An 18190-nucleotide genomic window follows, 5' to 3' on the forward strand; every position below is an offset into this window, starting at 1 on the left:
TATATATATATATATATATATATATATATATATATATATATATAAAATTGTGACATGAATCACTAGTTTATCATTTCACTGATATAAGTATGATGGCCACATCATCTTAGGCCTTTTATGTGACAAAGGTCTAACTTGATGGCCTGTGCTGCAAGCTACCATGTCTACAACCCAGAAGCCAGATGTGGAAAACTATGCCAGCTGTGAGTTTTGAATTCTGTCGAAGGCAAGAGGGCAAGTTGGCCTCTAGGTTCTTTCTCCTGAGATGTCAGCTCCTTGATTTTAGTGCTTTCACTGTCTACATTAATACCGAATGTCAAGGTGCTGATGACCAGGGCCCTTGGTTTTGACCCTTCTCCTATGCAGGACACTTTCCTCAGAGGCTGTTAGAACTAAGGTCCCTGCTTTCTAAAGCTTCAGTCTGACACTGCCTCCTGAAAGAGGTCCTCTTTGATTTGTACATTGTGTCCTGGTCCCTGAGAGCCTTCGTCTCCCCTGAAGCTGCTTTCGCCTCCTTCAGTCTTCTGGAGGACATGCTGCTTGTTAGCCTGACTGTCTCGGCTAGATCGTCAGATACCAAATGGCAGAGGATTCCTGCTCTAGTCACTGATTAGAGCTCAAGAACAATGTTGGCCACACAATATTACTGAGCATATATTGGACAACTGGATAGGTCACTTCTTCACATTATATATGCTCAGTGAGGAGACTAAAGTCAAATCAGTAGGTAGGGAGAAAAAAAGGTCCCATTTTCCAATAGGATTTCCTCAGTTTTTTTTCCCATGGAACAGTGAAGGGAGAGTTAGGAGAAACTCACCAAAAGGTATGGTATTTGTGTGTGTGTGTGTGTGTGTGTGTGTGTGTGTGTGTGTGTGTGTGTGGTTAAAAATACAAGATAATGTGGCACAGTGTAAAATTATCTCTTAAGGTATAGAATTAAGTCACAGAGAAATAGTGAAAACGAGTGTGGGTGTGTGTATAATTGTTGGAAAACTCAACAAAAATACGGGAAGGAAACCTATCTAAAACTCAAGCCTCCGGAAGTCACCACCCTTTCTCCTTAATCAACAGAACAGAACTGTTTCCTCAGACAGGTCCCTTAGCACACATTTGTCTTTGTAGCCGAGTTGTAAACACCTCTGAGAATGATTACTCTGTGTGGTTTGGAAGCTTAAAGCTTCCAGCATCCTTAAAACAGCTCCTGGTTTTGTTTATTTCTTGCCTTTCTTTTCCCCAGCCAGTCTCCTACTACCTTTCATGTTATTTCTGTCCGTAGAAGTACAGTAGAAAATGTACACACACAGCAAAGGCTGCCTATAACAACAACAGTGACCCCTTACTGTCATCATACAGCCATCACTACTGTGTTATGTTTTGAACATATGCCTATAGACATTTTTTTCCATGACTGTGCATATAAATTTGGGACTGTAAAAAAAATAGCATTAGGGCTGGTGAGATGGCTCAGTGGGTAAGAGCACCCGATTGCTCTTCCGAAGTTCGGGAGTTCAAATCCCAGCAACCACATGGTGGCTCATAACCATCTGTAACAGGCTCTGACTCCCTCTTCTGGAGTGTCTGAAGACAGCTACAGTGTACTTACATATAATAAATAAATAAATCTTTAAAAAAATAGCATTAAATGTTCTTAAACATCAAAATCAGACATAGAGAAATTTTAACATAATTTTTTCTTTCAGTGAAAGATCATTTGCGGTTGTTTGTTTGTTTTGTTTTAGGTCAAACCCCAAGCCGTAGGGTTAAAAAAATACTCAGAAATATGAAGTTGACACTCCAAGGAGCCTGGTTGAAACATACTTTTAGACTATTTATAGCTGGAGCTTCTGTTTGGCAGCTTGGAGTAGCATTTGGACCAGCGTTGGTCTACTGTCCCCTAGTCATCTTGTCTGGACAGTCAAAAAGGGTCTCCCCAGAGGTTTCTGGGATTCTTCAGTGATGCAGATGTCGTAAATTCATTGTAATAAAAGTGACCTTTGCCACTGGAGTCAAATCGATGAGAAGCTTAATCTTCCAATAGTTTACCTAGGTTAAGACAAAGTTATAGGCAGTCATTTTGCAGTAGGAGCCTACAATATAAAATATAGCTGCATATTAATATATTCATAGAGTGAGTCACAAGGGAGCCAAGGAGAAGGTAACCTGTGAGGAACGTCTGTCCATTTTCCCAGCATAGCCAGGAATGAAATAAGTGTCTTTCTCAGGTACAAATGCAAAGCACTTTCCCCAGACCTACTTATTTATTTATTTATAGCACTCTCCCCAGACCTGTTTGTTTGTTTGTTTGTTTGTTTATAGTCCAGGCTGGTCTCTAACTCTCAGAGATTCACTTCCCTCTGTCTCCCATATGCTGGGATCAGAGGTGTGTGCCACCACTGCCCAGCTTAGACCCCACTCTTTTTTTTTTTAATGTTTAATTTTTTTTTCAAGACAGGGTTTCTCTGTGTAGCCCTGGCTGTCCTGGAACTCACTCTGTAGACCAGGCTGGCCTCGAATTCAGAAATCCGCCTGCCTCTGCCTCCCAAGTGCTGGGATTAAAGGCGTGCGCCACCACGCCCGGCTTGATGTTTAATTTTTTATTAAACAATATTTAATTTTTTGTAATTGATTGGAGTGAGAAATACTTTCTAAAACTCACCCTCCTGTGGCCTGGCCTGATCTCCTACAGCATGACTTTGACATATACTACTGATGTCTGCTTAGACCCCACTCTTGACACCCATCGATTTTTGCCTAGAATGATCTTATCTTACCTGCATCTTCTAGCTAAGCGTAGACTTGTCAGATGCTGCGATTTGGAATAGCAAGTAAATAATTAATTATGCTGCTGTTTGTAAAGTACAAACAGTGTTTAGACATGTATGTTTTGCATATGTTGCTACTTTTGAGGACTCACAATTCTGTGAACTGCCATCCTATTTCTATGGAGAAGACTCAGATTCCACAGCTAGAGAATGTAGGATTGTGCCACATAATTATCACAGAGAAGCGCTGTGATGCTCCCAATTCGTCTTTAGGTTAAATCAACATGATGCCTACAGACATGATGTTTTTATGCATGTGTTTGTTTGTCTGGGTAGAAATGAGTGGATGAATGGAAATGCAAAAAAAAAAAAAAAAAGGTAATTTAAAGATGTTTTAATGGGTTTTTTTTGTTGTTGTTGTTGTTGTTAAATAAGGTGCAAACTCATAGGAACCATTAAAAAAAACCTATTTTTCCTATTGTTCCTAGAGGCTATTTTAGCTTGTAAAACCCCAAAGAAGACCACTTCCTCCAGATTGGAATGGAAGAAGCTGGGGCAGGGGGTCTCCTTGGTCTACTATCAACAGGCTCTCCAAGGTAAGAAATTGTAGACTGGGGGAGGCCAGAGTGAGATGACACCAAGGGCAGCCCACCTCCTTTAACTCAGAAATGGGGACAGGACAGGACAGGACTGATTACTGAAAACGTGTTTCTGCAAGTGTGAGATGAAGTGAGTAGTGACTGAGACTAAAATACCACAGCGATGAACACTAGACAGAGCAAAAAAAGGTGAAGTCCCGTGAGCCCTGGGACCATTGCTTGCTTAACACAAAAGGCTATCATTCTGCTGGTCTGGTAAATTAAACTGTTGATAGAAGGGGAAAAAGAAAAAGGCTGATTTGAGATTGGGCCAGGCATGATGGTGCACGCCTTTAATCTCAGCACTCTACTGACAAAGACAGGAGGATGCTCTCTGTGAGTTTAAGGCCAGCATAGTCTACATTAGCAGGACAGCTAGGACTATACAGAGAGACTCTGTCTCAAAAAACAAAACAAACAAAAAAACAAAACAAACAAAAAACCCTACAGAACAAAGCAAACAAACAAAAGGTATGAGATTAGGATGTGGGTTCCTGCTCAGCAATAACTGTTTTCCCATTTCTCTCCAGAAAACAAGCCTACTGCTGAGTAGCCTGGAGAGTTAGGACTGTGGACTATAGCCAGGGCGATAGAGGGATACCCCGTCTCAGAGAGGGAGAGAAACAGAGAGACAGAGACAAAGACACTGAGGGAGAGATGCTTTAAAATGTCCTACAAAATGTGTAATATGCACATGTAAGTTCAATGTTTAAAATTAAGTTTTTTACCAGGAAAACAAATGCTTTAGTTTTGAACGAAATGACTTGAAGTTGCTTGATTATTTCTAATGTTATTGTCTCCCCCCCCCCAAAGGTGACTTTAAAGAGCGTGCTGAGATGATAGATTTCAATATACGAATCAAAAATGTTACAAGAAATGATGCTGGAGAGTATCGCTGTGAAGTCAGCGCTCCGACTGAGCAAGGCCAGAACCTGCAGGAAGATACAGTCATGCTAGAAGTACTAGGTACTGCACACACACATATGTAATGGCTGTCAGCTGTCACATCCTCATCCCCCAGCCCCAGGGAAAGATTTGGGCTTTCGTTTGTTTGCTTTTCAGCAGCCTGGACGGTATTACATAAGTTTCCTGTTGCCTCTCCCTTTCATCTTCAGTACAACGGAGGCATGCTGGATCCTTTTTGTACTTTGAATTACTAGACATTTCCTTTAGTAATTAGCCAGCATGCACCCTGAATTTAAAAAGTTCATGCTAGGGTCTGGGAAAATGGGTCAGCAGTGGTTAAGAGCACTTGATGCTTCTACAGATGACCCAGTTTGTCCCAAGTTCATTTCCCAGCATCTACGTGGTGGTTCAGAAACTTCTGTCACTCCAGGTCCTGAAGATCTTCTACCCTCTTCTGACCTCCATAAGCACTGCATGCATTTGGGGCATATACATACATATAGGCAAAACATTCATACACATTAAATACACATAAATAAATCATTAAAACCACCATGTTGTGTGGCCATATTCACATTTCTATATTACCAAGAATGGATTTGGAATCTTAATTACATCTTCCAGATTTCTTCATAGTACTTTATAAATATAATTTTATATAAAATATATAAATATAATTTTAATTACTGAGAGACCATGTATGTATACTGAAGATGGGAATGTCATGGGACTGCCAGAATTCGGCCTACCATCTTCAATCCTGAATTTTCCAGGAGATTATTAATAGTTATCTACGGTCTTACTTAGGTTTTTTTTTGTTGTTTGTTTGTTTGTTTGTTTTTTGCTGTGAAGAGACATCATGGTCATCCAACTCTTTGTAAGGGAAAGCAGTTAATTGGGGCTGGCTTACAGGTTCAGAGGTTCAGTCCATTGTCATCATGGTGGGAAGCATGGCAGCATCCAGGCAGACATGGTACTGGAGAAGGAGCTGAGAGTTCTACATCTTAATCCATAGGGAGCAGAAGGAAACTGTGTCATACTCGGTGACCTCAAAACCCACCCCCACAGTGACACACTTCCTCCAACAAGGCCACACCTACTCCAACAAGGCCACAACTCTTAATAATGCCACTTTCTATGGGCCAAGCATTCAAGCCCATGAGTCTGTAAAGGTCATTCCTATTCAAACTACCGTACCCACTACATTCTGTTTTAGTTCAAGTCCCTAAGACCCGATTTCTCCAATGAGACCCTACTTTTTTCCTTTATTTAAAAAGTATTATATAATATAATATGATAAGATAAAAGACTCCACTTCTTAAAGTTTCCACAACCTCTTCAAAAGTGTTAAGCGCAGAAGACACATGAGTCCATGAGTCACTTCATATTCAGATCTTATTTATTGTTCAGCCCAAGTCCCAAACACTCACGGATATTTAATAAAGGAAATTCATTAAGTCAACTTCAAAAGTCACTAGTCTTGTGGTCAGTCCCAACCCTGTTCTAAAGTCTGAAGTCTTAAATTGTTCAAGGCAATCACAAAACTGTCAACCCCTGTGAAATAAAATTAAAAATGCAGTGTTCAGAATAAACATTTCTATTCCAAGAGACTAATGGAGCCTAGCAAGGAAAGGCTGGGCCAAAGCAAGGCGAAGACAGAAGGAAAAGAACCAAACTCGTCAGCTCCATGTCTACTTCCTGGAACACTTGCTGATGTCTTCTGGGATCAATGACTTTGAATAGCCCCATTGTACAGCTTCCTGGGGCACATGTGGCTTCTCCTTGGGGATAGCTCCATTTGGTGCCTGAATGGTTTTTCAGTGAGAGCCTTTTACAGTTCTAATATCCCAGGGTTTCACTACAACTCGGGCTTTGCCTTCACGGTTTCACACACTGCTCACACAGCCTCTCCATGCACAGAATTGGATAGGCTACACGGATTTTGCAGCAGCTCCATGCGATGCCGGCCTTGCTGCCTTTCTCTTGGACCAGAACGTCTAAAAAGAACCCACCAACCAGAAAAACAAAAAATAAATAAACAAAAGCAAAACAAAACAAAAAACCCACAAAAATACCAGCAGCATAGACGTAATGCCTAATGCCAAGAACTGTATCCTGCTCCCGATGTGTCCTGACTTTCTTGGACCACAGATTCTTGTGTGCCTTTGCTACTGAACTCAGGAAAAACCCTTCCCTTGATGCCTGCTTTACAGAATGAGATCTATGCGACTGTGTTTTCAGGAATGATCCTTCCACTTGAATTTGAATTGTTACAGTATGGAGCTCTTCTTGATAAATGGGTTTCCCCTCAAGGCACCCTTTCTTCCTTCAGGGTGCCAGTATGTTCAACAATTACAACGCTTTGTCTGAACTCCCTTTGGCCTCCCTACCTGTAGTTTAAAAGTCTCTGCGCACCTCTCCTTGCTGACCTTCACTTTCACATCTTTTTACCTTTCCCTTGTAAATCTGACAAGAATTGGTGGGGTTACCATGGCTACCATGCACAGCTTGCATGCTAGGTTGTCTTGACATTTCCTCTGCCACACAACTTGGTCCACTACTTTAAAGCTCAGTCTCACTCCAGTTTTCAGGACACTGGCAGAAAGAAGTCAGATTCGTTGTCAATTTGTCACATTAATGCACTCTACTCTAATTTCTGATGCAAGTCAAGTCCTTGACCACCACCCCAAAGCCTTAAAAAAGCACAGTCTTCCATTGCCACACTTCCAAACGCCTACCAGAATGACCCATGAAGTTCCGTTTATAGCATTATAGTACTTTACAGCTTCAAACTCTATTCCAATCATGCAAATCAGTTCCTAAGGCTTATGAGCCATGCTGTCAGGGACCACCACAATGGTTCCAGTTCCTTGTGCTAATTTTTGTTATTAGTCACGTTCCTGATTTCTGTGACCACCTACATGACAAGGAGCAACTTAAGGAAGGCTCATGTTTTGAGTGGCTGTAAGTCCAGCAAGGTAGGGAAGATGTGGAGATGGGACCAGCTTCTCTGTGGAAGTGGGAACATGAGACTACTTGCTCACATCTTGGTAGACCAGAAAGCAGAGAGGGGCCAGAAAGCAGGACTAGGCTATAAAACTCCAGGCGAGTCTTCAGTGACATACTTCCTCACAAGAGTCCTAGAACCTCCCCAAACACCAGCAGCAGCTGCAGGCCAGGTTTTCAAACACATGAGCCACCCCATGGAGGATATTCATACTCACACCATAACATGCTACTTTATAAAATGAAGAGACTCAGAAAAAAGACATGACTGCCACCCTTAATACATGGCTTTTGAAGTTCAAGTGTACTGATAACTACTCAGTAGTAGATGAGGATAAGAGGAGCAAATGAAGCATACATGAAACTTTAATAGATCAGATATAAAAATGGCCATATCACTTTAACCTATGTTCCTTTAGCCCAAGTAATGTATATAACCTACCTGGGAGCAAGAAGGGTGAAAATATGGCATATTGTGTGCTCAAGAAAAAAAAAAAAAAGAAAACACATACAGTGGTCCATCTGTTTCTCAATCGTCCACTCAATACAGGCTATTGAAACCCATGTCCAGCTAATGAATAATCTGTACCATTTGGCTTCCATTGTCTCCAGTGGCTCCTGCTGTTCCTTCCTGTGAAGTACCCACTTCTGTTATGAGTGGAAGTGTTGTGGAGCTACGATGCCAAGATAAAGAAGGAAATCCAGCTCCTGAGTACATCTGGTTTAAAGATGGCACGAGTTTGCTAGGGAATCCAAAAGGCGGCATACACAACAGCTCATACACAATGAACACGAAATCTGGAATTCTGGTAAGGTCCTTTCAGGTATTAAACTACTGCCTGTCATTGTGATAAAAAAGGTCACTAGATCTTTAAATTATACATAATAGGAGGAGGTCCAGCTCATTGTTACTAAGTGGAGAGGGGGCGTGGTAGCGGGAAAGAGGATGGTACATGTGCTAAGACATGATGGAACAGACAACTGTGGGAAGTGGGAAGATGGGGTGGGAAACCAGGGAGCCAAGCCAACAGGACAAGACCAGCAACTCGGGGCAGGCCAAACCTTTTTCATGATGGATCAGGCAGTACTCTATAGCTACCTCCCTCTATGTCCTGGAAAATCACTAACCTCAATCTCAATTTTAACCACAGAGGAAATGCACAAAAAACTCAGTTGGAGATACCTGAAGCTCAGTGCTGTGTGGAAACAGTGACCACAGGAAACCACACTAGGGCGTCTTAGTCATTAAACTTTCTCCTGGCTCCAGATTCTTCACTGTAGTCTCTGCGACTTACCTATCTGTTACCTCATCTGTATATTTACCCCAGATTATCCAATTGTTCCCTTTCCTAGAGATAACCAATATAGCTCCTTATATAAGCTGTTCAAGCTTCATGACTATTTTTACTTTTCCATCTGTGATTTTTCAGAGTTGAGGAAGGATCATTTAATTTGAAACCTTTTACTTCCAATCGAGATAATATTGTGTTAGGTTTTAAATATTTTGTTTCCAGCAATGCAAAATCATGACAAGTATTATGAAAAAAAAAACCTTATAGGTAAGGTAATACTATGGAGTCTTAGGAATTTGGAAACAGTGGTAGATCGTTTCCATTTATTCTTTCTCCTGGTACAGTATCAGTACAAATCAGATCCTCTGGTCCTTAGGAAAGCATACTGCTTCTGTAGCTAAGTAAAAGAAGGAGTGGCGGGCCTGCCCTCAGAATCAGGTCATGTGCTAGCGTTCCCAGTCTTCAGGAGCAGTCAGCAGGTCCGAGCCATTTTACACTGTGAAATTGGGCACTAAACCTGCCTTCGCATGCTGCTATATTTACTCTTCAGATTTATTTTTTTCTGAGTGGGTGATAAAAGCCCCAAGGCAGGTCTGAAGTGCTGGATGCTCTCTCCTCCAGGAGTCAGCCCTTGGGGTATGTGGTAAGGACACCTTATGCCCAAGGGCAGCTTTAACTAGAGCAAGTTCTTCCTCCTTCTGTCAGCTGCCTCCCACTCTTCTTTCCCACCAGAAACACTCCAAGGGTATAAAACTCAGTAGTACACATTATAAAAGTTGTACCAGTGTACACATTATGAAAGTCTTTGCCACCAATTTCCTACTTCTCATTATTGGCAGGGAAAAGCAGTGAGGGTTGAACTTTTGTTGTTCGGTTTTTTTATTTTTTGTTTGAGACAGGGTTGCTCCATGTAGCCCTGGCTGTTCACAAACTCTTGGAGACCTGCCTGCCTTGGTGTCCCAGGTGATGGAATTAAAGGGGGTACCACCACGGCCCAGGAGGGTTGAACTTTTCAGAATTTTCAAGGACTCTGGAATTGCTGTAATTTACAATCCTAAAAACATCAGTTGTGGTTTTGTGGGCCAGGAGCTACTTACTTCCTGCCCTGACTCTGGGGAGAAAGTGCTGCGTTTTGCTCCTGCTGTGACCTCTCTGTGACTGAGAAAGTACACTCGCTCTTTCACTTGGGGGGGATGTCTTCTTTTATAAGTGGCATTTCCCAGAAATTAGAGATGCCGAGGGCACACATACCTGTGATGCTGGCTACGTGAAGACAGAAGAGTGAGCATCAATAGTTTGAGACCAGCCTGCGCGGCAGAGTGGGATACTGTTGAAGGCGCCAGGAGGAATGGAGAAGAGGAAGACAGACTTCCTCAGATATGCCTGTCTTTCACTGCCAAATTAAACAGGCCACCACAGACCTGGCAGGTTCTAGTAGATACCTCAATTCACAAGAGAAATATAAATTTCTGGGGTCATTACAAAAGGGCAGACCCCTTTGTTGACAAACTTCCATATTAGGAGCCTCTTCATAGATTTACAGCTTAAGGGTCTGTTTATTTTTCCTCGGATACATAGCAATTCAACATGATTTCCAAGATGGACAGTGGAGAGTATTACTGCGAAGCCCGGAACTCTGTTGGACACCGCAGGTGCCCTGGGAAGCGAATGCAAGTAGGTAAGCATGGAGACTTAAGAAGAACGTATGTGTAGACAGAGTGTGGAAGAGCAGATGGGTAAGGGAGCAAGGAGACGGACAAGCCGGAAGAAATGTTTAAAATGAGCTTAATATTAAAAAAAAAAAAAAAAAAAAAAAAAAAACAAAAAAAATACACTGTTGCTTTCTTTCTTTAATCAAGGCAAGACAATTTAGCATATATATATAAATAATATATGTTTTTAATTTATCAAATATGCTTTTCTAAGCAATCTGTCTTGCAAATCACTGTTAAGTGTGCTACAGTATGTACTGTACTGCTGGGCGCCCGTGCAAACTGCTCCCACTGACTCAATTACATGCAGCACAGACTCTTTCTTCCTGGGGTCACACTATAATAACACAGCAGCACTTGTGTGCTGTGAGCACTATGTGAGTGTTAGCCATATGGGTCACTGTCAGTAAGTCATAGATGATGGTTGCACCAAGGCCCTGACACACTGAGCTTATACTAATTGCAGGCTAGGTTTTCCAAAAGACACACAGAATAATTATGGAGCTAAATTGTTCAAAATGTAACTACAATATATTGTATTTCACAGAATGACTTTTGGAATTAAAAGAGTGACAGCGATAGTCTTTCCTAGGAGTTTCAGAGCATACCCCACCTCCTACCCACAACAATAGGGATCAAACCAAAGGCATGTGTAACTGTCAAAGGCAGGTTTCAGGGCTGGAACTCAGGTGTCCAGGCTAGACGGCCAGCACCTTTACCCACTGTGCCATCTTGCCCATCCTAACATTTAAGATTTTGTAAAAGCTTGGTTCTCTGAATATTTCCAATCCATTTGAGCCATGAATTGAAACTCACTAGTTAAGTAGGTTTCAGAAGCACACAGTTATCATTAGCATAGCTGCCAAGGAGAGTTTTTATGTCTGTTGGGTTTAATGATAGCATCTGTCCATCTCCTTAACAAGAATTCACACATGCTTTATTTCACATTCCAGATGTTCTCAACATAAGTGGCATCATAGCAGCTGTTGTGGTGGTGGCCTTTGTGACTTGTGTATGTGGCCTTAGTACATGCTATGCTCAGAGGAAAGGCTACTTTTCAAGTAAGTTAAACTCGTCCTTCTCAGATACATGATACCCTCTATATTCTTCTGAATACAGAGGTTTCTTTTCCAGGTACTGTTTCTCCTATGAAGTTCTACCAACTCTGGAGAGTATTTTTATGGTTACTGTATTACAATGTTCACAATAACGTGCATATGTGCTGTGATACACCTCGGCAACCAATAATTCTTCCTTTTTGTGAAATTCTGGAACTGCATGGAATGTGTGAGAATCATCCTGAGAGTGTAACAGCACAAAGACATTCAGTGTAGACAAATGTTTATAGTGCACTAACATATGGTATGAGATCCTTTTATTTTATGTTAGAAATCATCCCTTTTAGGAAAGGCATTAATTTCTTACTTTATAAACAATTTCATTAAAATGAACCATCAGTGAAAGGTTTTGGTATAGAACTGTGTAATATTGAACATCTAATTTAATACAAGTATAGAGAAAACTGCTAGTCACAGCTAGAAACCTAGCTGGGTGTGTTGGTATATGCCTGTAGTCCCAGTACTGGAGGGTAGCAGAGAGTCATGAGAATAGTAAGTTTGGGCTATATAGTGAGATCTTGTTTCAAAAACATCACAAAACAAAAACGATGTGCACACACAGCCCCTATGGAATTAGAGCTGTTTCCGGATAAGGCTTTTAGGCTTCTTGGTCAGAACTTTTGTAACTTCAAACTACATTTGATTACGCAATTGGTCTGATGCAAATATTTGAGATTTAAACATTTTATTTTCTTAATATATGCCTTCACTCCAGTGCTTAAATTTATGAGACCTCAAGAGCTTCCTGTACTAACAAAAGGACGTGAATTTTAAATGAAATAATAAACTACAGCATGAAGATGTTTTAGAGCCATCATTTAATAGTGGGTATCAGTTTTAGAATTCAGGTTGAAAATGATTCACACTGAAATAAAATCCAAAGGAGCTTCCAATATCATTTAAAAGTAATTATACATCATTTCTACATTATACATTAGCATTTATATATCAAAAATGTTTCCATGAAAATTGATTCAAGGTAATTCCTTCTGCATAGCTAGCTATTGGGTATGGAGCTTACATGTGGAATTACAGCATGCAGAGGCGGAGGCAATAGGGTCATAAATTCAAGGCCAACGTGGTCTGCAAATTAAGGAGACCCTTTATCAAAAAAGAAAAAGGGTGAACTGTGTTGTGAATGAGAGCCCAGTCTGGCCTAGCCTAGCCCATTCAATCAATAGACTCTAGCGGTGTCCCCTGCTGGGCAGTAGTGGAAGTGTAAACAAAATCATCATGCAAAATTCTTGTCATTTTTACCTACTTAAGAAAAATACCTATTGATTTTTAAATGAGGAATCAGTAAAGCTATTTCTTAAAATACTGAAAAAGTCGACACGGTTATCAGGAGTTCACTAGCTTAGATTATTACTTCCTTCTTCATATGGCAGAAAGCCTGTCCAAGGGAACCATATTTTTGAACTTCTGTTTGGAATCAGCATTAACAAACTATAAGCTCTGGCCACAACCAGTTTATACTGTTTTTCTTTACTGGGCGGGTGTGTGTGCTCTGGTACTGAGGAATGAACCTAGGACATTGTACCTGGTAGACAACTGCTTTGCAACTAAACAACAAGGCCAACCATTTTTTTAAAAAATTATTATGTATTTATTACATTTATCGGCCATACCACCCCGAATGTGCTGGATCTCATCTGATCTTGGAAGCTAAGAGGGTGGGGCCTGGTTAGTACTTGAATCAGAGGAAAGTATTTAAAACAAACAAACAAACAAAAAAAACCCAAACAACTTTTATTGTTTATTTTGAGACAGGGTCCCACTAAGTTGCCCAGACTGGCTTTGAACTTATGATCACCCTGCCTTAGCTTTCCAAGTATATGGGATTCCAGGGTTACACTACCAGGCTCAGTTCCCTACCTGGCTTTCTAGGGCCTATAGGCTCTTTTTTTTTTTTTTTTTTTTTTTGCAAGGCAAATTTGTAATTACTTAATAATAGTAACACTACCTTGAGACAGTCAAAGAAATGTGAACCCTACACCAAAAGACTCCTATTCTTTTCATGAATAAGCAGATGAGACTTTAGTATTATTTTACTTTAAATCTTAAAGACATTTTTGAAAGCTTGTTTTCTTCTTGGTTATATAACTAACTCCAAAGCATCTTGATTTTATCCCTGAGTCCTCAAAGCCCAAACATTTGCTGTATGTATGACCTTTTATAGGAAAACTTGCATTTAGAAGGTACAAATGTTACAGGTAAGGCTCAAAAGAAAAATCAACCCAAAGCCATTGTGGCTAGAGCTGCATAAATTCTTGCATTAATGATATATACCTGTTCTTTTGCAGGAGAAACTTCCTTCCAGTAAGTATTCTTTCTTAATGCTTACTTTTTCTTCTTGTCTTTTAGTTTTTAACCACCTGTTAAATGGCAAAAGTAGTTTATTTGTCTAGAGTAATCCTGTGAGAAGCTAATCAGCTTCATCAAGAAAAACATATTACCTCTGTCTTGGGGCCTACTTGTCAATGACAAGAGGAGACACATGGTCTCTAACTAACTGTGTGGACATTTCCATATACAACTTTAAAAACATTTCTATATATCACTAACTAAACTAAGTTTTCAAATGAGCTTTCACATAGCAACTGTCACACTTAACTGAGTTTCTTGCCCTACACTGCTGTAGGCGCAGCCACTATATTAGATTAAAAGATGAGGCAAATACCCACAAAATCTGTACTGGAAATCAGTATCAAAACTAGCATCATTGTGGAGCTTCCATTCCCCTAACTAAGCAGAAATGACTAGACCTGTACACTGTGCTGCACTCCAGAGTGTGACAAGAACGAGGGAGAACAGAGCAAGTAAGAAAGTAGAGAATACAAGGAGGGGGAGTGGAGACTGCCATTTTAAATACAGGATTAAGAAAGGACACCAGGCGGGCGGGCAATGTTTGCTGAAGACTGAGGGAGGAAGCCAGCTGAGCAGATATCCACAATGGTGTTCTTGCAGAAGGGAGAGGAAAACGAAACAGCTCAAGGTCAGGATGCTTGGCATATCTCATAATATGAAGATGAGCATCGTGCCTAGAGCTGTATGGGAGAGGCAGGGAGCACATGGAAGTACTGGGGGGCGGGGCAGACTATAAGGAGCCCTAGCCCAGCAGTTCTGAGGATTTTGAGGCATTTGGAAGGGAAGTCCAGGAAGGGCTGTAAGCAGCTTTAAATGTTTTACTTCTTTAGCGCTCACCTTGGTTTCTCTGTTAATAAAAAACTTGAAGGGAGAAAAGGTGAAAGCAGTTAGGCCAATTAGAGAATGACAGTCAGGGAGCCAAGACAAACACGGCATGCATACTCTATGCTGATGTGGTGGTATCGGAGTGCTTGACAGGTTAGGGGTTAGTGTATAGAGGATTTATTTTCAGCCACCAACTGATCTAGATTCAGGCTGGTAGGAAGACAGTCACATGGGGGTGGCTTTGGGGTTACAAGGACATACACTCTTCTGAATGTGGAAGATTGCAGATGGCGTGGCTTTGGGAGCAAGGTCTCGGAGGAGGAGCAGAGAGGTGTGGAACACCGCAACTTTCAGTATTCGATAAGCTTATTAGACTCGTGAGTAGACCATTATTGATAGTATGCATAGGAATCTAGAGTTTGGGGATTTACTTAAGTGTCTGTTTAGCTTGAATGTATGTCTGTGTGCCCAGTGCATATGGTATTCATGGAGACTAGAAGAGGGTGTCAGACCTCCACGAGTTGGAATTACAGACTGTTGTGAGCCACTACGTGGGCACTGGCAGCTGAACTCTGTTTCTCTGCAAGATCAAGTGCTCTATACCACCAAGACATCTCTCTAACCCCTTAACCGACGATAAAAATGTTAAAGTCATGCAGGAAACATGGATAAGGTCATCCAAGTCCCAGTTTTGCTGCACTGGATCTGTGACTGAGCTCCCTTTCCACATGGGCATGGCAGATCCCTTTTCACATTCCTCCTCCTTCCCTGATGCCATGGCTTCTCTTATACCCTTTGCCGACTCCCGCTGTCACTGAGTTCCTATCCCTAGATGCCAGCCTCAACCTTGGTGTCTGGATCTCATGATCTCCTAGTGCAAGTACAGGATAAAGTCTAAGATATCAGGATTAGCAAAGAGGCAAGGCCATTCAGAACAAAGCATGGGATATGTAGCCACTACCCAACCCCACCCCAGCCCCAGCCAATTGTGAGCACTTATTTTTTTATTAAGATGAGAAGTGATTGAGGGTTTTGAGCAGAGTGATTTATGATCTTAAATAAACAGCGAGGGAGATTTACACTCTCTTAATTTGAGCCTCTGTCAAATCAGGCAGGCATCTTTAGAATCCAGGAAGGAGCAATTTATTGCCTTACACCTCATTTCCATTCATGATATGTAGTTTTCAAATTCATTGAGCTGCTACTAGAAACCTGTTCAACACACAAACTTTCCATGGACAAATGAAATTTCAGAAGAATCCAAATGTTCAAAAATATTTAATGTTCATATATTAGAGAATAAGTTTCTTGTGTGTGTATTCCACAAAAAATAAAGATAAAAGTATGTCGTTAGCCTTAGACCACACTCTGCTGCTCAGGTTGTTGCATAGCTTGCTTGGATACCATCTATACGTGTCTGGCATCCCGTTTGGGCTGCTGGTTTTTCTTCCTGCTTGGCTAAGAGTGTCCTGCTGGATGAGGATGGGCACCAGGATTGGAAGGGATAATGTAGTAAATGCTGTCTTTGTGTTCTACAAACAGGAAGGGTAGTCCTGCATCTAAAGCCACTACGATGAGCGAAAATGTGAGTACTATTGAAGCATGTTTATTGAATAGGACATTTGGGGACTGTGGCGGGGAAGTGAAGCAAGTATGTGGATACTGTGACCTCATTTTTAATATACTTTAGACTGGTGTCTGCTACTGGTACATTAAAAGACCTAGGTGAATGTTAGCCTCCTTTCTGTCTGGGTTGACACATGAGGATGTGTGACATTTGCAGAGCAATTACTGGACGTGATTTTTATCATTTCTGTTGAGGGTGTTAGGCTCTAAACCCACCTCCCTAACGTGACAGAGTCTGGCATTCTCAGTCATTGTTGCTAGATGAGGAAAACTGAGGGACATATTCTCACAGACTAACCCTGGCAAAGGTGGAGACCAGCCTGACCAGTACATGGCTCATAGCATGCTCTGTTATAGAACTTGCCCTTGGTTGTTCCAAGCATTTGGAAATGTTAGGGATATAAAATATCTGTCACTGCTGACAAGGAGCATTTCAAAACCCTTAAAAGGACCTTATCATCTATTATCACTAGTTAAGACTACTTGGGAAACGTCATTTGGACCAGCTGGACTACTTTCTGGTAATTTAATCAAGGTGGGACATCCAACATTCTCACAGGCTTAAACCCTTTCCCGAGTAAGGAGGCCTCCCAGAATGCCTTAGTTCTTCAGGCAAGGGATTCTCAGATGTCTTAGAGCAGACCTCAGGTGCCAGTACTCTAAACATTTAAGTGATTCTCAAAGACACTAGTATTTCATACCCAGTTACTGCTCTTTAACCTCCTGCCTCATACATTATTTTAAAAGTTACATATTTTAGGATCTATGACTAAAGTCACAGATTTTGTAGTTGACTACGCAGAGCAGCACGATCTCTAATTAGGGGACAAATATCACCTCTTATCTTCTCCTACAATGTACAGAGAAAGCCTTAAAGACTGGAATAAACCAATTCTATCAGACAATAAAAGGGACTTTGAATTAAAAAGAAAAACTGTTTCTTTTTCCCCTCAGTTGCTGTACACACGTCTCTAGTTCAGCTCTGCTCTGCGGTAGACAGGTGTGAGTGCTCCCCAGCTCACAGTGCTGGCCACAGTGCTGTGAGGTCCTAAGCGTGGATTAGCAGTGAGCGGCAGTAGTGCCCTACCTCTGGACAAGCCAAACTCCCCTGGCTCGAACTTCAATCCAAGTTCTTTATTCTCAGCAAAATTCAAGTCTCTTGGCTTCCAGCATTTACTTAACTGTCCATAAAATTAGATTTAGTTAGATATGTACTGACTGTAACTTGACTACCCATAAAATTAGATTTAGTCAGATACATACCTACTGTACCTTGAAGAATCTCAGTTCAATATTCATCAGATTTTATATGAATGATTTAAATATTAGATAGCTTGTTATTTTTAAACTTAACTTTGTTTTCTTTTTTTTCTAGGATTTCAAGCATACAAAATCCTTTATAATTTAAAAGAATTCCAGTTTTGAGATGCACCAAAACCAGTTTTTCACACATTATTAAAATATTATAAAACTCTTTGTCTTACATTTGCAAAGTGATGAAGAAATGAAAGTGGGAATTCATCATAATTTTTATGATCTCTAACTCACAAGAAATATTTTAAGCAAAATGTTCTTGCCATCACTAAAATACAATCTGGCATCTTGTGTTTGACCTAAAGTGAAATGTCTGGTAATATTCTGAGTTTTTGAAATGCAAATGAACGTCAGTTTTGGAGTTGACTATATCATACTGACTGTAAAGCTAATGCAAGAAGCAAGAACATACTCTATGTGCTCTCTCCATGCAAGAATGGCTGATGTGTTCAGGAAGTACTCTAACGAATGGAAACCCTGTTCGCAAAATTGCTACCAGAATCCTCTTCTTACCTCTAAATAACATAGGTTCCACTGTCCTGTGTCTCTGTATCTCGGGAAGGGAATCCCAGGGCTGGGTCTTACGTCTAAGGGTTTGCACTTTATTTTTTTTTTTTTTTTTTT

General features: G+C 40.9%; 1 protein-coding gene across 1 annotated transcript in view; it reads left to right on the plus strand.

Annotated features, from left to right (window-relative positions):
- Positions 1-17977, plus strand: part of Jam2 (junctional adhesion molecule 2) — a 49979-nt gene extending 32002 nt beyond the window's left edge. Inside the window, exons 3-10 of the mRNA XM_021209645.2 lie at positions 3251-3358; positions 4214-4366; positions 7925-8121; positions 10183-10282; positions 11270-11377; positions 13738-13753; positions 16169-16211; positions 17628-17977. Coding sequence (XP_021065304.1) covers positions 3251-3358; positions 4214-4366; positions 7925-8121; positions 10183-10282; positions 11270-11377; positions 13738-13753; positions 16169-16211; positions 17628-17660 — 758 coding nt within the window. The 3' untranslated portion in view covers positions 17661-17977. The remainder of the gene's footprint in view (positions 1-3250; positions 3359-4213; positions 4367-7924; positions 8122-10182; positions 10283-11269; positions 11378-13737; positions 13754-16168; positions 16212-17627) is intronic.
- Positions 17978-18190: the final 213 nt, after the last annotated feature.

The sequence above is a fragment of the Mus pahari genome, chromosome 12, assembly GCF_900095145.1.
Source record: "Mus pahari chromosome 12, PAHARI_EIJ_v1.1, whole genome shotgun sequence".
Taxonomy (NCBI): Eukaryota; Metazoa; Chordata; class Mammalia; order Rodentia; family Muridae; genus Mus; species Mus pahari.